This window comes from Antedon bifida, chromosome 3 (genome assembly GCF_963402885.1).
Source record: "Antedon bifida chromosome 3, ecAntBifi1.1, whole genome shotgun sequence".
Classification (NCBI taxonomy): Eukaryota; Metazoa; Echinodermata; class Crinoidea; order Comatulida; family Antedonidae; genus Antedon; species Antedon bifida.
This window is the reverse complement of record NC_136228.1, coordinates 29,712,162-29,734,574: the sequence shown is the minus strand read 5'-3', so window position 1 is coordinate 29,734,574 and position 22,413 is coordinate 29,712,162. Positions and strand designations below refer to the sequence as shown.

General features: G+C 31.7%; 1 protein-coding gene across 1 annotated transcript in view; it reads right to left on the bottom strand.

The window, feature by feature from the left end:
* LOC144838362 (neural cell adhesion molecule L1.1-like) overlaps positions 1-22,413 on the bottom strand; it is a 36,551-nt gene that overhangs the window by 5,734 nt on the left and 8,404 nt on the right. Inside the window, exons 4-21 of the mRNA XM_078693700.1 lie at positions 19,154-19,468; positions 18,241-18,522; positions 17,349-17,510; positions 16,406-16,528; positions 15,181-15,334; positions 14,677-14,795; positions 14,142-14,417; positions 12,401-12,667; positions 10,567-10,764; positions 9,758-9,826; positions 8,930-9,050; positions 8,247-8,431; positions 4,655-4,792; positions 3,686-3,859; positions 2,461-2,528; positions 1,663-1,882; positions 1,063-1,133; positions 425-542 (exon numbers count right to left, since the gene is read on the bottom strand). Of these exons, the coding sequence (XP_078549826.1) occupies positions 425-542; positions 1,063-1,133; positions 1,663-1,882; positions 2,461-2,528; positions 3,686-3,859; positions 4,655-4,792; positions 8,247-8,431; positions 8,930-9,050; positions 9,758-9,826; positions 10,567-10,764; positions 12,401-12,667; positions 14,142-14,417; positions 14,677-14,795; positions 15,181-15,334; positions 16,406-16,528; positions 17,349-17,510; positions 18,241-18,522; positions 19,154-19,468 (3,060 nt within the window). The remainder of the gene's footprint in view (positions 1-424; positions 543-1,062; positions 1,134-1,662; positions 1,883-2,460; positions 2,529-3,685; positions 3,860-4,654; positions 4,793-8,246; positions 8,432-8,929; positions 9,051-9,757; positions 9,827-10,566; positions 10,765-12,400; positions 12,668-14,141; positions 14,418-14,676; positions 14,796-15,180; positions 15,335-16,405; positions 16,529-17,348; positions 17,511-18,240; positions 18,523-19,153; positions 19,469-22,413) is intronic.

The window sequence follows — 22,413 nt, the reverse complement described above, 5'->3', positions numbered from 1 at the left end:
GTGATATGATGTCATCTTGTCCATATATGGCCACATAAAGTTTTTGTCACATAAAGTTTGATAGTGTAGAAAAATTGACCATACGTTTTTATTGTAATTGTCTATTGGCAGGATAAACTGTGTGGCTAGTTCTCTGTGTTGACAATCAACTATAAAACAAGGGGACTAACTGCATGGTTACTGCGCTGATAGGAATCTATGATTTAAATTCATGGTCGACCATGCCGATAAAATCGCTGTGCAAGTTGGAGTGTGTATGCGCATGCAAGGATTTGGTTTTGGTTTGTGTAGGTACTCATGTGACAATTGTGTTGCGTAACATCAAAACAACTTATAAATCGAGACATGGAAAGCATCCGACAGCATTTGTGGTTGACTGACTTCCGCATTGCTATTTCAACAACTCTTTAATATTTGTACATACCTGAAATGGTAGTTTGTGTTGCAAGTACAGTAACATTGTAAAATGTTTGGTCAACCAAATGTTGATAGTGTAGAATGTAACCGGACAGCTGACCATTGGCTGAAGCAGCAGAAATACTCTATTAACAAACAAAAATTTATTTCAAAATATTCAACAATATAATTATATAACATATAACATTAGTAAATGTATCTTCTGCAGTACATTTATTAGTTAAGTGTTTACAATTTTAGATGTTGAGAATTTTAGAACAAAAAAAGGTGGATATAACAGAAAAGAAATATTAATGTTCAGATTCTAAGAACAGTAACATTGATAAAATCACATAATGTAAATATATAAAAAAAAAAAAAGAAAAAAAAGAATAACAATGAAATAGTTATTATTATTATGCTTATCACAGAAGTATTCAATTATTGTATTAATCTGTTGAAGATGAAATGAATAAATAGTGGTTAACGCCACAAAAGAGAAATAAAAAATATTCAACAGTAATTAAAAATGGTAATTGAAGCATTTGATTGTGGTACCAATGTTAAGAAGAGAAGTCATGGTGTCACAGACAAATGACCAGGACCATGAGGTTGATGAGAAACAATCAAACTATATTAATAATGCATTACACTGTTAATACTCACATTCCAAGAGACTTGCAGAGCTGTTTGACTTAGAGCATTTGCAGCTAGACCTGTTGGTGCAACAGATGGTGCTGTAAAGCAACAAACAAACTATTATTAAATTTTTCCAGATTGTAATTTCTTTAATTCACATAGGATGTGAATAGCAACAGGAAATAGGTATTTTAGCTGTACTTTTAACTCGATTTGTACTTTTTATGTCCTCTTTTAACTATTTTATATAACATCTGGTTCTCAGTTTTATGTGATTTTATACTTTTTATTACTGTTTGTGCGACAATGTTTTTAGACAATTTTAATGTGTGTACTTTCAGCCAAAGTTTCAAGCCATTCACGAGTTTGACAATAAAGTTTATTGAATTGAATTGAATTGAATCTACAGATGACATATTGAAATAAGTACATCACAATACAGTATAACCCTTTTTTTAGAAACCTGAATTCAGGAGACACCCATATTGTGGGGACACTTTCCAAAAAAACAAAGAACTGTCAATATATCTTATCAATATAAATAAGGCCTGGAATAGCCAACCCCTATTATCACCAAAGGTTCCCCTTGATCTATGTATTTTATCATTTATTTTCCACGTATCTCACCTCCAGGCAATGTTTGTGTTGTCATTGGTGAGCTGTATGGCCCAAATCCGGATTCACTAAAAGCCTGTAATCTGACCGTGTAAAATGTAAACGATTGTAGGTCTGTCAGTGTTACTTCTGTTGTCGTGGCTGATACACTGCGAAATCTGGTGGCTCCACCACTTGCGTATTCAATTTTGTAGCCTTGCAACGGCTCAGATAAGTAAATGCTTGGGATATCCTGTTGATAAAAAATATGTATCATGATTAACATTAAAGTCTCTGAAAATAAAATATTTGAATAAAAGAAAAACATTAACACTAATATAGTGCATTTTTCTATGATATAAATCATAATCAGAAGTGCTTTACATCAACTGCTGTCATAAAATTGGTAAAAGTAAAATGAAATATGTGCCAAACAGAATCAACAGACAGTTACACCAAAATGTTCCAGCCTGGGAACCCTCCTCCCCTTCTTCTAAATTTCAGCAAATACAATATGATAGAGCAACATTTCATTGTACAATTTTTAGAGCATAGTAACTAACAACACTAATAGTGCACATTTCTATGATATAAATCATAATCAGCGGCACTTACATCAACTGCTGTCATAAAATTGGTTGAAGTAAAATGAAATATGTGCCAAACAGATTCAAGGAGTCCCTCTCACATCCAATAGGTATAACTGAACACAATGTAATAAAATATTGCAGGACTTGAATATAAATTTAATAACTGAAATTTCATAAATATCCACTATTTTTCAATAAACCTATGTAGCATTAATCGTGACTATATTCTTGTCATACTTACTGTCCATGTAACCTTGATAGTAGAAGATGCACTCACAAGCCTGATGTTAGGTGGTGCTATACCAGGAGCTGACAAAACAAAAAACATAAAAAGCATATTATGAATAAGTCACTTCAATGCATTGTATTAATAAACCATTACAATAGAATGGGAGCCAAGAAAACAGTCTAAAAATATTGGGAATGAATTAAATACCCTATATAAGGAATTATATGTTAGATAATATAAATAAATGAGATTATTTGGTCATGCCATTTGTCACGGGATCAGTGGAAGGAACAACGACAAGGACGTCCTTCAACATCATGGGCAAACGCCATAAAAGAATGGATTGGGCAGCTCTGGATGTTGGCGTGAAAAATGTAATGACAACCACAGCATGATTCGTGCCACTGGACTAAGAGATATATTCTTCAGTCGCAAAACAAACAAAAAAAAATTGTTTTTTTAGTGTCAATCTAAATTTAATGAATTAAATTACTTTTTTCAGGTCTAAATTGCAAGCTCATCTATGGTATGCTGTTACAGAGTCACTCCTACGATTTATAAGCATTAAAAGTGTCTTCACATAAGCTTTTTAAAGACACTGGATTAAGGGTTGTATTAAGTCACATCCTTTAAACACCCATGTCTTGAAAGATTTTGTTTACAATAAAAATAAGTGGCTTCAAAATAAGATTTAGAAACGGAATATATTGACAGGTTTTTCGAGAATAAGCCAGAGCTTTTTAGAGTTTTTGAAATGGAATAGTGAAATGTAAAATATCACAGCAGAAACTATATTATTACACTATATACATTTTGCTCTAATTCTTTATAATAATTTTCTTTTGGCTTTAATGTGCCTAGAGATACTGAAATAATATGTTGAAAAGGAGTAAATTATCCATTTGTAAAAATTGTACCATGATAACAAAATAACCTGCTTCTCCTAAATATGCTATAACTCCGTTGCTTTCACACTGTGCCTAGACCCCCCCCCCCCCACCCACCCCTTCTGTTACAAAGAATAGATCAAAACAGCTATTATAAAATTTATCTCCACAATTGAGAACCAGGTCAGTATGTTGAAAGTGTAAAAAGTGGCTAGCAAAACGGACTGAACATACCATGAAGAGATTTAACTGTAGAGTCTTTGCATATCAAGCAAAAAACTTTGAGTTTTAGGTTGATTGGGGCTAGTTTGTTGCTCTGGCGACTCTCTAAAACTTCTGAAAATACTTACGAGCTGGGTTAGTAGTGAATGGGGCTTGTGTGGAGTAGTCACCCCACTGTTCTAGGCCTCCTGTCACTGTGGATGCTCGTACTCTGAATGAGTAGCTTGTACCACCCTGTAGGCCTGTAATGATTTCTTGAACAGTTGGATTCACCCCACCTGGAACTTGAACCACTCGTTGATCTAATTATAATTAAATAAATAAAACTCATTTATTTAAATTGTAATTTGAAACTGCAACTTTTAATATATTTATCTAAAAATTTTATATTTTTGTTTTCATAATGTCTGGGGTGGGAGACAAAAATGGTATCCAAAGGTGGTGACATGAGGTATAGTGAATAAAGTAAATTACAAACCCAGTTGTGAAATGAAATATTTTATTTATACTGGGCGACCTCTTCAGTCAAGGACTGGTCTCCCAGAGGGCCCAGTTATGATTAGTGGCTGTGATGTACTAGTACACCGGGGTAACCTCCTACTCGTCTCGAAAGATGTACTAGGTTCTTTAAAGTGCACATGAGCTAGATGTGTACACTGGACCTACGGTTTATAGTCCTTATCTGAGAAGACTCGTTCTACCACCAGAACCATGGAGCGGGTGAGCCTCGAACCCTTGCCGATGTTATGGCTACGTAATTACGGTTCCACTGTCTTAACCGCTCGGCCACTCACTCAACCGCTAGTAGTCTACAAGTGCCGCTTACTTGGATAAACCGACAGACTTTTTCCCTCCTAGAGTAGAACATAATGGCAAAGGTATGCATGGACGGAGTCGCCCACATAAGGGCATGGCTCATGAGCAATACTAATAATAATCTTGAAGAATTGTTCGTATGTATGTGTATATATATATGTTGGTTTATCCAGATAAGCTAGGCACAACAGGAAAATCACATTGGAGGAAAATTATCCATAAGATAATAAAGAGATAGGGAGAAAATTAACCGTTTAAATGATGACATTGAAGGAATTTACCTGTTGGTGTGGTAGTTGTGTAATATTTAACCTCATACTTGTATATAGAAGCATATCTTATAGCAGGGATTTCCCAGGTCAATGTGACAGATGATGAGTTACCAGTCAAAACTTGTAAATTCCTAGGTGCTGACGGGCCTACAAAAACAAAAGAAAGAAATGCAAACAAAAGTTAATGAATATAACATTTCTCTTTGTAATGTATACTATCCAATACCAATAGTCACAATAGAACAAGGTAAATATGTCAGGGCTTGTTCTCCCTACAAGTGCCTCTTGAATATTCTTATTAGGTTATATGCATGATATGCATATAACCTCTTGATTCTGTCAGGATCTTTATTAGGTTATATGCATGATATGCATATAACCTCTTGATTCTGTCAGGATCTTTATTTATTTATTTATTTATTCTTTCCTTAGCACTATTTTGTCCGTGAATTATCTTGGCATCAGTTTCATCTAGCTAAGTCAATTTTTCAGAGTATATTCCTTATGGCCAGGAATCGATGTGGTCATGTTTTCACGGTGCGCAATCATAAATTACGCGGTCTACGCGCGATTTAATGAAATCACGTTTGTAATCATATCTTCACAAGCATGAATCACTTTTAAACAAAATTTGGTACTCATAAATTTCAGGTCATATTTCATCATATGGCAATATAATTACGTGCGTAGCGCATATAACGCATGCGTACGCGCGCTTAAAAGTTTTAAAATTGTCAAAATTTATTTTCGATGAAATTAGAGTACGTTTCAGGCAATTTTAAGCGTTTAAAAAATTGCCACGAGTGCGCAGAATTTTGCACGCGCACTGCGCGTTAAACGTTAATGCGCACTCTTTTTGCCCGATTTCTGTTTTACAATCTTTCTTTAATAATATCATCATATTTGATTCACTTTTCAACTCGAAATTGCGTTATACAAGCACGTCAAAAGTGACAGGCTACGCACGTATAAGTTAACAAAATAGTGAAAATATGCTAAATTTTAAAATTAATATATATCGTCATAATGCTGGGGAACACCTATTTTTTATTTCATTTTCTTGAAGTGTATGTATCATATGTATGATTTATTATCAAATTAAGAGAACAAAAGTTGATTAAGTCATCATTAATTGCATATTGAATTAAAAAAAATTAATTTCGACAATCAAACAAATTTTGACATTTTCTTAGGCCGAAATAACAAACTTAACATTAACTTTCTTTCTTAAGAATTTCATATATTAAAGTTAAAAGTATATAGTTTGACAGTGCATCATTTTTTTAAATTTTTAAAGATGTCATCATAGTAATAATTTATAATTCATTGCGGTATGTAATAATCTATCTGCACCAAAGTGGCTACTGAATAGTAAATACACGGAGGAATCATTCTACATGTTTTAGTAAGTTGCGTATGGCTCGGTGGTCTGTGCTCGTGTCTATAGCATTCAAGGTACCGAGATCGAGCCTCACTTTGGGTAACGAAACGAAATAAGATTTTTTTTTATTATTTGTATTGTTTGTTCAATTTTATTTCTTAGTGTATAGATTATACACATGATTTATAATGAAATCTAGATAAAAAGAAACTTATGTCAAGATTCAAGATTCAAGAAATTTTATTTGTCCATAAAAATGGAAATTCACTTTGCTTGGTAGATTAAAACAACAATATTGCAAACAATTTAAAACGTGCAGTATTATAACAGATTAAAAAACTTATGTCTTTATTATTATGTAACAAATGTGGTTTATGACATTATACGCAGAGGGATCTTTGATCGGATTGCGATACCGGCTATTGTATTTGCGTTAGTAAGATCCTAGCATATATTATAAATAATTAAAGATTCTGAGAAAATCAATCAATCAATATATCTTTTACAAATCAATTATCTTTATTTTAATCAATGCATATAACCTATAATTCGTCATAGTGACGAATTAAATCTAGTTTATTTATTTATTCTTTCCTTAGCACTATTTTGTCCGTGAATTATCTTGGCATCAGTTTCATCTAGCTAAGTCAATTTTTTAGAGTATATTCCTTATGGCCAGGAATCGATGTGGTTATGTTTTCACGGTGCGCAATCATAAATTACGCGGTCTACGCGCGATTTAATGAAATCACGTTTGTAATCATATCTTCACAAGCATGAATCACTTTTAAACAAAATTTGGTACTCATAAATTTCAGGTCATATTTCATCATATGGCAATATAATTACGTGCGTAGCGCATATAACGCATGCGTACGCGCGCTTAAAAGTTTTAAAATTGTCAAAATTTATTTTCGATGAAATTAGAGTACGTTTCAGGCAATTTTAAGCGTTTAAAAAATTGCCACGAGTGCGCAGAATTTTGCACGCGCACTGCGCGTTAAACGTTAATGCGCACTATTTTTGCCCGATTTCTGTTTTACAACCTTTCTTTAATAATATCATCATATTTGATTCACTTTTCAACTCGAAATTGCGTTATACAAGCACGTCAAAAGTGACAGGCTACGCACGTATAAGTTAACAAAATAGTGAAAATATGCTAAATTTTAAAATTAATATATATCGTCAGAATGCTGGGGAACACCTATTTTTTATTTCATTTTCTTGAAGTGTATGTATCATATGTATGATTTATTATCAAATTAAGAGAACAAAAGTTGATTAAGTTATCATTAATTGCATATTGAATTTAAAAAAATTAATTTCGACAATCAAACAAATTTTGACATTTTCTTAGGCCGAAATAACAAACTTAACATTAACTTTCTTTCTTAAGAAGTTCATATATTAAAGTTAAAAGTATATAGTTTGACAGTGCATCGTTTTTTTAAATTTTTAAAGATGTCATCATAGTAATAAATTATAATTCATTGCGGTATGTAATAATGTATCTGCACCAAAGTGGCTACTGAATAGTAAATACACGGAGGAATCTTTCTACATGTTTTAGTAAGTTGTGTATGGCTCGGTGGTCTGTGCTCGTGTCTATAGCATTCAAGGTACCGAGATCGAGCCTCACCTTGGGTAACGAAACGAAATAACATTTTTTTTTATTATTTGTATTGTTTGACAATTTTATTTCTTAGTGTATAGATTATACACATAATAATGAAATCTTGATAAAAAGTAAGTAATGTCTTTATTACTATGTAACAATGTGGTTTATGACATTATACGCAGAGGGATCTTTGACCGGATTATGATACCGGCTATTGTATTCGCATTAGCAAGATCCTATCATGTATTATAAATAATTAAAGATTCTGAGAAAATCAATCAACCAATATATCTTTTACAAATCAATTATCTTTATTTAAATCAATGCATATAACCTATAATTCGTCATAGTGACGAATTAAATTCTAGTTCATTTTGCGTTCCTTATAGAGTTTAAGTCCTCTTACATATACTCTTGTATACTAAAGTTTAGTATCTTTGTTTTTATTGGTTTTTTACATTACTTTTTTCTTGATCTATTGTCTTAAATTAAAAACTTGATTAAGCCTGGCCGTAATGCTAAACATATATTTCCCCTTGTTTCACAGGAATGTGTCCCCTTCATAGAGATGTCCCCCTAAATAGAGGTGTCCCAGTTACCTGAAACAGATGGTGTTGTAAACATTACAACAATGCTTGGCTCTGAAACTGAAACGCTGTTCTTGGCAAACAGTCGGAATGAGTATGTTTGAGATTCTATCAATCCAGTCACTGCATAGCTCTGTATTCCTGGAGTAGATGGAACATTGTCCATGAATGTCTGCCAAAGTGCGAATGCTGATGCACTGTGCGATTAACAAATGAATAAAATATTGATTATTAGCTTGAAATATAAAATATAATTATTTCATATATTTTTTTCTAAAAAAACAGAATAAGCATTTTGAATAGGTTTTTAAAGTGATAATGCTATTTTTAAAATCTCTGAAAGAATAAAATATGTAATAAAATTAGAAAGTTTGGTGCGCTTTGTTGCGATTATGGAATCGGTTGCTGGCGTGCGTTTTAATGTAGATCTAATTTACATACCTCGAGTCTCTCTCATTATAATAGTATGGGCGCTTTGGGAGAAGACATTTTATTTTTACGATATAATTTTATTTTCTTCTTATATTCTTGTATGTTATAATTGATATGGTTGCTAACGTTGTAAGTAGATTGTTAATTATAATGCTAAAGTGAAATTGAAGGTTTTTGTATTTAAATAAATACTGATAATCTTTAGAACAAAAGATTTAACATTTGTAATGATCTGAAATGTATTTGTAATCTGTTATTCTTACCTTCTATATTGTATAGTGTATTGTTTTGAATCTGCTACATCACCAGTGGGTACCCAGGTTACGTTAACAGCCACAGGGCTAATAGACACTACTGTCTGGATCTGTGGAGGGCTAGGTTTTGCTATAAAAAAGAGACAAAGTTTTTATCGGTTTTTTTTATTGAAAATACTTATGGAAAATGTGAACTATTTATGAGGCATGGATGGTTACAGTTGGCCTAGAGATTTTTTTCCCGTAAACAAAATTTAAAAAATACTATACGACTACTGGATCAGTTAATAATATACATACATTGACCCACAATCGTCCAATCAAATGACAAGAATATATTCAGTTGTGTTATAAATAAAATGTAATGTGAATAAAATTGATCCGGGCAACTCAAAACTGTCACCTCTTAGAATAAAAATGTTAAATTATGCTACATTTTTGTAAAATTTATTTGTTAAGATTGCAAACAAAATTGATGATTCTCATGAAGCCAAAATTGCATAAAACTAAATCAAAATGACACCTTTTTAAATTGCACTTAGGACAGTCAGTCAGATTTTAAACCTGGACAACATTGAATGTACTGTAGGACTTAGTTGCCAATGGTTTACCCCTCATTTTAAATGACATTATTTTACTGTATCTGAATATAAACCACAGAAAAGTCTATATCATATTTTAAATGCTAGCTAACATTAAATCAACTTTAAAAAAAAATTAGGTTAAAAAAGCAGATCTGAGTCAGAATGAGTGGTGTCCTGATTTTTGCAATAATTCTGTTAAAACACATGACTTTTTACACTGTTGCTAGGCGATTGTAAATTAAGTTTTCCTTACAGATAACTGAGACGTAGAAGCTGTTCCTGTCACTGCCGATTCCATTGGAAGCCACACATGTGTAAGTACCTAAGACAGGAAAACACATTTCATGCATATTAATTGATTGTTCCTATTAGACATACATGTTATGCCACATACCAGTCATGTTCCTAACCATACAAGGCTTTAGAATTATGAGCGCATCACGATTAAGATCACAATTCAGTGTTTTCATTACCAAAAAAAGTGTTCAAACACATTTGTTTTTGACATGAAGTGCCGTAATATATTTTACAGACAAATTGGAATGTGTTATCACTGTGGATCAATGACATTTTCCAGAATCAAGATTATTAAGCAATAAACTACACGATGACTGAATATATGAAAGCACTGGTAGTAATGCAAAACCAAATTAGGCCCTCTGAACAATTTTAAATCTCAAAATGTGGCCTTCCTTTCAAATTTGGATTTCCAAACGAAAAAAGAAGCACATCTCAAATCAGAAAATGTTATATTTTGTGCTTTTCTTAATTGGCCTACATATGGAGATAGTGATTTAAATACATTACTATATTTGGATAATGCATTAATTTATTGTACTTTGAATAACTTGCACTTTTCTTGCCAAGCTCAATTATTGTATTTTTAATGTAGTTTAACTGGAAACTGCGGACATTTTAATTGGTCCACTGGGAGACGCTCCCCTACATTTTTCGAGGAGTGTACCAAGTTCTTTATGATGCATATGCATTGTATGTACACGGGACCAATGGCTTTATTTCATATCTTAAGGATGAGGCAATGAGAGTAGTTGAAACACTTACCCTGGTCAGTATTTTGACCATCATATATTAAAAGCGAGTTAGTAGTAGGGAAACGCACTTTTGCGCTGGGCAACAATGCATGGCCATCTTTCAACCAGTCGTATAAGGGCGTTGGAAATCCTGCAGCGTAACATGAGACCCTGATGTCAGTGCCGCTCACTACCTCAATATCATTAATGACAGAAACCACAGGAGAGGCTAAGGGAAACAAGAAAACGTTAAGGTCACACTGTAATTAATCACAAGCATGCATCAGCAACATTAAATGTATTTTTAATCAAATGTTGTGAATCATAGTCTTAAAAAGTACATCTGATTAAGTTATTAAACTTTCTCTGAAATTAAACTTTCTGAAGTTTATAACATAAAAAAAATCAAATTCAAGACATTACATCTGGGTTTAAAATCGGTCACTTGGTTTTTCTAAACTAGAGAGTTTTCGATCTCAGAAGAAAAGAACATGCCTATTGTTCTGCATGCAAACCTGACCTAGACTTGTTTGCAGGTCATCAAAAATCATACCTTTTAAAAACATACCATTTAAATAATTGTTTAATTTATTCAGATTCCGAAATAAAAGATTGAAAAGTCTTTACTTTTACACTAATATCTACAACTTCCATACAAAACTTGAAATAAAAAAACATCAATCCCCTCAAAGGAAATGTTTTAAAGGAAACATTTTAAAGGAAACATACCCTACTTTAACCAATTGTACATTTATTATAACATGTGTGAAAGTGATATGAAAATTGGGATTAAAATATTAGATTATCTGCAATATAAATCAGATATTATTAAGCAATTATATCATATGAATCAGTAATTGCATATTCAAAATTAAAATCTCAATACAGGAAATGGATATATACAAGGTGATGTTTTTATCCATTAGAAACCTCATTTAGGTGGAGTATTACTCATTCACATAAACCTATAAATACAATTGTATATTTTCTGAATATTTTATTGACAAGGACAACTTTATTGTAGTTTGATATGAATTATTACAATTCAATATAACATTTATTTCATTTCTTTAAGACTGAAACAATAATAAAAAAACAAAATAAAATAATATATATACAGTCTGCATATTGGATAATTACGCTCCTCTACATTCTGCTATATACATATATAGTATGTTGTTTTGTAGAGTACTCTTCTGTTCGAAATGTAGGTGCATTTTTGTTGTGAATACTATTAGCTATTTTGCATAGCATGCTCATTGAGTTTGTGCATTCTTTTGTATTCATAATCAGTGTACCATGTTCCACATAACTGGCTCAGCCTATATATTGTACCAGTTCTGTGGTACATTTCATTTCGAAACCTGAGCTGCACTGACGAGATCTAATAAGATTGAAACAGTACTGTCTGCAGACAAAATTCCCATAAACCCAATGTACCCTAAAACAACTGCAGAATCTATATATTTTCATTTTCTCTACCGCGATACTCATACTACTAACTGGCCACCAAAGATAATACAATTTAGCAATTTAGTTTCAATTTTCTTTCAGTTGTACCATTGTACACAAATGCAAATAATACCCACTTGTTGATTTTAATGGTTTAATTAGACAAAATCTCAGTGTATTTGTGTTTTAAAAGCATTAAAACTGACATACTGTATTATAAAAAGCCTACCAACCTATCCTAGAGCTTTACACCAATATAATATAAAGTGCAGTGGGAATATAAAGACACATTATTGGTATGTTTTACCTTTAGGAAAACAAACTTTACTGTATATACTGTATTACTAAACCAGCGATAAAAATGGTTCGTACTCAAAGTAAATAAAAACAAACGCAAATATTATTGTACTTACTTTCAACATTTAAATAGCCACGGGCTACATCTTGTCCCTGTCGGTTGTATGCCCTACACGAATACCATCCAATCTGCTCTCTCGATGCAAATGTTATCGTAAGCACATCCCCATTTAAAGATAAAGTAGCCCATGATGGTAACGGACGACCATTAAACTGCCACTCATACTGGGGTGTTGGTATACCCTCTGCTTCGCATTGGAAGTAAAGGAATGATCCATCGTTCACAGTCTGATTGGCAGGTGGCGCAACAATTATTGGAGCCACTGCAAATAATTATAAAATAATTAAAATTTCTCTTTGTTTCTACTATTTTGACTTCTTCTACAAGCTTCTAAATTAACAAAACACTGTACATCAAATCCACTAGTCTGAATAGTGTTAAAATAATCTGAAAACATCGCTATATACCATATTTTGACAAGTTGTTATTAATGCACATAGAGCTTGGGTGGAGGATATCAGTGCTATAGAAATTGTTATCTATTATTTATCAATCTACTACTGAACACTTTTTGTTTTTTATCTTAAACCAGTAAAAGTTCCACAAGCTGCTAATTAATAATAAATAAAACACATTTAATCAACTTGGGTTGCCCAAAAAGACTGGTTTCCCAGAAAGTCTTGCTTTTTAAATATAATTTCAATAGTTTCCATGAGTACCTTTTGGATCTTTGTTTTTATACAATCTAATTTTAACAGTAATTTATTTCATCTTTTCATGATACAGGTATAAAAAACAGAGGTACACAAAATATTTGCATTTTTCTTTTATATTACTGTATTAATAAAAATGTAGTTTAAAGGGTAAAATATTCAGAATTGGTATAAAAGAAAAGCGAGTTTAGAAAAGAAAGTAAAACAGGAAGCCAAACAAGATGTGGCGAGATGACCTGTAAACTTCCAGGATATATTGGGTCCAAAAGAACAATTTTACAACAAGATTTTTAAAGAAAAGGCATGTGCTCTGTGTAGACAAAGTTAAGATACATTTTCTTTAAAAGAAACCCCTTTTTTAACACATAACATGTCACACACTGCATTGAAAAGGGATTTATTTGAGGAAATAAGAGACAATGCAAAGGCATTTTGTTTCATTTGATATGATTTTTAAAATAAGATATACCAGATTTAGATTGATCATAATAATTCCTTTGCAAATAGTCTAATAACTTTCTGTGAAAAATTTACTCAGCTACATGGTATAGTCTACACTAAAATTAATTTAACACATGTGTACCCTTACCATAGATGACTAAATGTCATTCTATATTATACCAGACTCTCTAAAAAATGGAAACTCTCCCAAAACCAGACTTTTCTTCCCATTTATTTTTAATCTTTAAAAACACTCTCAATACCAGAATTTCTAGAAAATCAGACATACAGTACAGTATTAGGCCAGCCCAGGAGTTTCCGGTATTAGAAGAGTTGACTACATCTTTTGACCTGGTGGCACTAGTTTAACAAAAATTAATGGAGCAAACATCCTTTAAAGGGAACAACATTTTTTCTTGTCATGTTGAAGACTTTAATTTAATGTTCAGCCTAGAAACATGAAAGTTTCTCAACAATCTACTTAATCTTCTTTAGATCACCACGCATTTGCCCCAGAAAATGGAATTCAAATTGAAAACTCATTGGAAACTTATCAACAGGATGAACTGTTATGGTTAACCCTGAATCCTAATACCGTCACAACATCGAAAGCAAATGATTAAATAAGTAAGTTAGGAATACCTTCAACAATAAGCTGGCCAGGACTTTGAACACTACCTGCCTGATTCTCAGCGATACACGTGTACGAACCAGAATCCACAACATCAAGGTCTGTTATAAGTAAGCCTTGATTGGTCAGTTGGTAATGTGGATCATTAGGTAGAATGATCAGTTCAAGACCGTCCTTCAGCCACATAATGTCCGGCATAGGATCACCGGTCACCTCACAAGGGATGACGATGGTACCAGACTCGCTACCGGTTACATTGCCAGGGGGCATGCTGATTTGTGGAGCAACTACAAACAAATTCATTATTATAATCCTATGATAATCAATTATATTATTATTTCATAAATCTATAGATAATTCAAGTGGTATTTGATATCTATGTCTTTTAAATTGAATAAAAAAGAAGTCGTTTTTCTTTAATTTTTTGAAAAATTATTAGGATATATTTGCCTGTAGTTTTTTTTACTGCATCTCTATATCTCTATCAATTAATTATTATTGCATGTTATAGAGATTAAAAACATCACATGATTTAAATAAACATACCAATAACATCCACAAATGCTGAGGCACTTTCCGATCCATAAAGATTTTCTGCTTGGCATGTGTACGTTCCCTCATCTAATGTTGTGACTCCTATTATGTGTAACAACTGACCACCATTGCTATGGAAAAGTTAGGGAAATAGGAATATTTATTTATACTTACATGTAAGAAAAAGAAAGACAGGAATGGACGCAGAATGTTTGGAAAGACAAGTTTATCCTCTTTGTATAAACTTTTTTTTTGCTTTGTTTCCCTCCCTTTGGGAGGGGATGGAGGTCGACTCAGTTTATTTATTTTTAAATAAATTTAGGCAAATAACCATAAGCGAATTCATTCTCTATCCTTCTTAAAGATGGCAATCCTGTTCACAAGAAAAACATATACAAAAGATGAGTGAAAATATTCAGTATACTTTACCATCATATTAACCAGTTAGTCCATCAGACAATAAATAACCCAATCAATATATATATTTTTGAATTATCAATAAAAGAATTATCTTACCCAATAGTGACTCTATTACCAGAGGTCAAAGGTTGGTTATACTGTGACCATGTAATGGTAGGTGTTGGTTTGCCAGACACCAAACATTGTAGCTGCAAGTCACTGCCAAGAATCACTTCAGTTCTACTTGGCGGTGAAGAGATACCAGCAGCAACTAATAGAAAAAAGAAAAACAGATTTGTAATTACTTAAAATTGATAGACATTGTTTCGCTTTCTTTATTCATAAGATATTATAACTCAATTTGTATAAGATAAATCTTTGTGAGATAATAATCATCAATTCATAGAAAGTACTGATGAAGAAATCAATCTGTGGCTGAAAACGATATGCGAATCACTTCAACTTTTAGTTGATACATGAGACAAGATTCAAGAGGTATGTTTGATAAGAACTATATAATGTTTAAAACAAACTCCCAATCCATCCAAGTTACAATAAAAACTATAAATTAACTGTATTATTTTACAAATGGAACCAACACATACAGTGAACATGTTCATCATTTTAAAAACATGATACCCGGATCACTTTTAGTTGATAGAAGATTGGAGATGTACATTAAAAAAAGATATTATGTAACTTATGATGTATAAGATCTTGTATACAATTTATGAGGAAAAAATAGTTCAATTTTATATGGTATACTACTGTTATCAATAACATATTTCACAAAATATCTATTAACAATAAAAAAAATTCTTAGTTTTTGAATTTATAATGATCATTTTTTTATTTTCTTTAAACTTTATTTAGTCATCCTTTACCATAGAATTACAGTATAACAGATAGAAGGATTTAATAAATTGAGTGGCAAAGTTTAAGTCTGTAAATTTTAGGAATTTTTTTAAATTTTTCTTTCATTCAGAAATGAGACCAGTTGTCTGCTATTTTGTAATATTATAAGACTTCTGTGTAACGGATCAGATTTAAATCTATATTAATTTAATTTTTTTTTGTCCTATCTCGTTTATCTTCAAAATCTAGCATGTGATATTTATAAACTGTACTGTCATCAAATCATAAGTAATCTATTAATACAGGAATATAATGAAGGAAGGAATGCATAAGACGTGTTTAGTCTACATGTTAAGAGATAAACCAGTCCATAACTTCCTTATGCTACATCTATCATCGTTATTATCGCTACAGGCGTTTTGACAGATTAGGTGTCGGGCTGATTCACCAATTGCAGACAACTACTGTACGTAATTAATAGACTTACCATTGACAATGAGAGAAGCTGAGGTTGAAGCTACTGTTCTAGGCAGATAGCTGTTTGACGCAGAACATAAATAGTTTCCCTCGTCCAACACAGATACAGAAGTGAAATGAAGGTCGCCAGGATCTAAAAATTCACGTTTTACATAATTAAGAGTAAATCTATCCAGATAATAGACCGCTTCGGCAATGATTGTCACATGACCTAGTGTGGTACCTAAGTACGAAGTATAAACAATGCATCGCCAAATCGCTCTATTGATTTTATTTCAGCCTTTTTCCACAGATTTATAACATTAATTGAATGTAGAACCCTTTTGGGATGCTTCTAGTCAGGGTCAGCCCAATCAAGGGGACACTTATCTGTAAAATGAACGAACAAGGGGAAATATATGTTTTAAAACCATAATCAAGTCTATTCCATGGAAACCCTATTAAGGGGACAGTTTATTAGGCTCCAGAGAATGTGTCCTCTTAATAAAAGGATCTGTAACTGTAATTCTAGTTCAGTAACAATTGTTGATTAGAAACTAATGAAAAATAAACTTGAACCTGATTTTTATCGGTTTAAAAGGAAAATTAGTCATCAAGCATCACATGTTTCCAGATAAAAAATCATTATTAACATGTATATATTTGCATTTGTACAGTTGTAACTGTAACTTCATTAATAATTATTAAATAATGATTTTGCATAAATTTAAACAGCACAGCTATAATTACAATGGCTTTATTCAATAACTTGACATTTCCTTCTAAACTAATTTAAACTAATTGCAAACAAAAGTTACATAAAACATTTATTATGTGCTATTCATAGTCTTTGATATGTTCATAAAGGCCATATTATATCAGGAAAAACAGTCTGTTTGAATCTCGATTTGGGAAAATTTTTCACACTTACAGAACCACAGTAAACACTGAAAAAGAAAGAGATTAACTCTTACCAACTACAGAAACACCTTGTGCTGGTGTGTATTCAATATTATCTTTGTACCATGTGACATTCGCTGGTGGCACACTGTATGGTGGACGGCAGACGATGGTAGCGGATGAACCAACTAGAGTCTCTACTCCAACAGGATTTAAAACAAACTCCCATTCCATCACTATTAGTTAGAATAAAAAACTATAATGAACTATATTATTTTGTAAATGTAACCAACATAATTATACAGTGAGTCCATCATACTAAAAAATGGAACGTTGAGCATTATTGGAAATCACTATTGGATTGGTTCAATACACATTACAATAAACAATTCTCTTTCAACAAAAAGGGTCATTTAAGTATGTTTTCCTTTCTTGCTGCTTTTTTTGGCAACATTTGAAGTACTGTATGTATTGCATTAGGAATAGTTGTTTTTAAATTTATAACAGAACCCACATCAATAATGTGGTGCCCTCAATGTTGTAAGTATCCTCAAGAGGAAAGAATGAAACAAACACATTATTTTCACCTGGTGATGATCAGAATTGTTGTGATACAAAATTACTGGCTTAGTTCCAATGAAAATATACTATAATGTCAAACAAATGCTTATTGTTTAAAAATAGTATTGAAAGAGAGAGAGAGAGAGTTGATTTTTTGTTCAAAACACATCTTCTGGACAGTTTCCTCCTGTCCTCCTCTCTATTATTTTAAAACTATACTTTAGAGTAGTTTTTAAAAAACTAACTTTGTAATCCAGAGAAAATAGATGAGATGTCGACAACAGCAACAACCAGTCTGCTATCCCTTACATCACCACCTAGTGGCAAAACTTTAAAGTTTGCACATGCTACAGAATGCTGGTGTTAACGCTCTGGTGAAAAAAAGTGAGGACACATATATCTTACCAGCTACTGTTAGTTGAACAGGATCAGTGGACGCAGAGCCAAGTCTACTTGTCCCGGTACACACATACACTCCAGAGTGACCTTGCTGTAACGCCTGAAAGTAGAGGTCACCATTCGCAAGGATGTCAACATCATTAGACACGGCAACAGGTATCCCATCTTTGGTCCAGGAAACTGTCGGAGCTGGATCTCCAACTATTCTACAAGTGAGGGTTGACGCTGTATTTACTGCGATTATCTTATCAGTTGGAGAAACACTGACATATGGAACCCCAGGATTGGCTAGGAGAGAATAAATAAAAGTTGTCAGATCATTAATATTTATACTGTATTGAAGTATTTATTGTTTAAAAAAAACAAAAAAAGAGTACTGTACCTGTACTGTACATGCTTAAGGCAGACAAAGGCTGAACAATTATAATTAAAAAGTACTAACAAATTTTTATGCTAAACGACTTAAATGTAATCTTTAACAAAAAAGATTGATAAAAAAAAAAAAATAAAAAAAAAATGAATGGATGAAAAAAATTTCATCCAATTTGTTAATTTTTTTTTTATTTCGTATTACCAAGTTTGGGGTACTTTAATATTTGATTACATCAAAGTCACTCAATCAATAGTCAATTACTGTACAGGCACAGTATTTGGTTAAATATAGTAATTGCACACGGTTCAAAAGCCACTGTTTAAATATACAGTACTGTAAATCACACACTATATGAGTTGACATACTGTACACTTTGTAATAATAATTTAGCTTAGTTTTTTACAATGTTGTTTTCTTAAAATTGATAATTATACTGAAATACAACAAGATTATAAAAAAATTATTGAAAACAAAAATATAAAACAAGTTATTGATTCTATTAAAAATATTTAGTTTTCTTTTGAAAAAAAAGAGAAAGTAACTTACGACTGACAGTAAGCTCTGCGTGTGCACTTTTCATGATGCTACCCAATAATAAAGCATTCTCGACTACGCATAGATACCTCCCCGCATCGCTCGTCTGCACATTGTTAATTTGTAATGTAGCGGATGTTTTCAACGAGTTTGACGATCCATATCCTCCCTGACTGCTAATTCCCCCGTCAAACCGCACTCCATCCTTTTCCCAGTACACCGTGGCCGCAGGACGACTGCTTCCTGTCACGCACTGGAAGTTTACAGGTTCCACCTGGTGGTCGACAGCCCCTACGGACTGTGGGTGAAAAAACACAGGATCTAAAACTGAAAAAAATAAAAAATAAATAAAAAACATTGTTATTAGCTTTTTAATGAAAGCAATGGAAAATGTTCACATACAATTGTCTATACAGTAGTATACTGTAGTACAGTATGTTATTTGAATGTGTCACAAACTAAACTGTTTAGTCTACCTTCAGTAGGCCTACAGTACAGTACTGTAGGCAGAAGTAAAGAAAAACATACAATACATGATCTACTGTATAGTACCTGTACAACTCTTACATTTTCTTTAGCTTAATTAATAAAATGAAGGGATTTTAACAATATATTTCAGTACTGTAAAAATTTGTAGCAGTTGTTACAGTCTAATTTCAGTAGGACCTGACATTAGCACAATTAAAATCACAAAGGAAACTAGCAATTTCCATTGTCCTCCCACATATTTTAACTTTATTAGTAACTGTAAATTTCACAGTTTGAATTTCTTGTATTTTACAAATGCAATAATAACAATATTTTTCATTCTAAAATATTTCTCTTTCAAATATTTTAAAATGTTACAATTCATGAATGTTTATTTAAATTCTTTACAATAAAATAAACACATTTTTAAATATACAGTACTTTTGCGACTGACAACCCTTTGATATATTTAAAATAAAAGTTGATCCTGTTTTTTTACGATCTTTTGTCGGCATCGTTTCTGTTATTGACTGAATGTTAAACTATATTTAGAAGTTGGCCTAGTTCTTTGTGGTTAGATGTTTCCATATAATTCATTGAGGACTATGAATTTGAGAGCATTTAAGATAAACACAACAAACTATGTTATTTTCCGTTTATGTTATAATTTTATTTTTATGTTGAACCTGAGTCCAATGGTGTAATGCTAATATCCTTAGCACTCCCACTGGAAATAACATTAATTTGCATATTTGTACACAAGTCGTATTATACATTAAAAAACATACTTTCTCGAAAATTGATAATTTGTTTTTCTTGTTCCACTTTCGGTTTGTGCAACAATAATATTAAAATCTGATAATATCTACAAAGACTATTAATTATTGATAATTACTGCAATGACGTAGTTTCGTGGCCTCAACCACATTGGGTGCAGCAGAGTTTAAATGCAAGATAATTTTTTGCCAAAACTTGCATGTGCTAATGTTTACAGAGTTTATACTGTATATATATGTTTTGTTTTAGAAAGTTTTAAATTTAGAATACTGTACAGATAAAGTTGTAAATAACTTTTAATAGCTAATATGTGGAAGTGAACGTGGATGTTGAATGGCGTGGGTGTGAGAAAAAAAAAAGAATAGCAATCATTAAAGATCTTGAAATAATTTAATTTGGATTTCAAACAATAAATTTGTAATGTTTTTTTGTTGATCCAATTTGAGACAAAAATAAACAGCATCCTCAACAACAAGGCGACGACCCGTTTTAACATCAACAGTCTAATTTAAAAAGCGAACAGAGCACACTATGTATATGTACTGTACATCTGTATTCTAAAATAAAAAAAAAACTGTTACTGAAATATTACTGTATCTACAGTATTTATCATGATGTACAGTTGAAAGAAGTATTTTCAATTCTGTTTTAATTTGAACAATTCAATAATTCGCATAAAAATATATGGAACAACAATTATCCTTTAAATACCGAAATAAGTATACAGTACATTGTATACCAACATAATTTTGCAAACATGAACACTCCGGGGGTGGAATCAATTGTCTGATTTTCTGGAAAGTTTACTTTTTAGAAAAGTGACAGTCATACCATTTTTCTATTTTTAAGTGACATCTTTAAGTTCAATTTTTATCTAATTATAACAAGCAATGACATTATTACCAACTGCACTAAGCACTGAAATTGCTAAAGTATCTAACATACTAATGTTGTAAGTTTTGCTTTATAAGTAATATGACACATTCCCCTTGGGTAAAAGTCCATGTTAATTTAGTTACTGGGGAGGTGACTGTAACCTCATCTTGCTGATATAAGAACTGGATCTAGAAACATGTACTTTGTCATATCCTGCTTTAATATCTAGCTTAATGGGCAACTCCGGGTTTAAAATTCTATATTAATTAAAATGAATTTGAACGAACCATATTGATAGATGTATTTTTTTTTAAAGCAAGGTTCGAGAAATTGAGAAGTCTTTGTGAACACTCATAAAGTACCTAAATTCTCTTTTTAAAATCCTTCTTATCTTTTTCATTTCATATTTATTATTTAAAATTATAAAATTATTTCTATTAAGGAAAATTGTCATATAGTGATTTAGTTGACAAATTCTTATGGCAATTTGTTTAATATTCTATTCTATTTTTTTGTATTTTTCTGTAATTTGTTTTTCTTTTCGCTGAAATTGAATAAATCAAATCAAACAATGATTGTAAAATCATTCTTAATGAATTGTTAAAAAAACTCAAAAGAAATGAAAGTTGAATTTTAAATCATTATTATAATTATAGCTTGCCTGCACACAATAATTTATAGTTTGTCTTCGTGGAGTGACACCTGTTTAAATTGTAACTTATAATTGAAACAAATTATTTTATCTAAAATCAAATCATACTGTACTTGGCTGTAATTGTTGATCACTAAGCACAAATGGTTTTATTTAAAATTATGTGTCAAAAGACTTGTGACATTGTCACACCCAAAGATTGCAGATATTTCAAATTTTTAAAACCACGAAAAGTATTCCAATGATTACAGTACATACAGCATACAGTAGCACAGTTACAGGACCAATTCTGAAAGGATGAGCTGGTGCTGGCCTTATATTTTTTTTAAATAAGTTAAAAAAAACCAAAAAATATGTATTTTTAGGAAAATTTTTCACGAGGGAGAATTTCCAATCTTCTTGAATCAACCTTCTAAAGGACAATTTACAGACTCACAGTAATGGTAATAAGCGTTAAATATCAAAAATATTGAATCTATGTTATTTCTTGACTATTTAC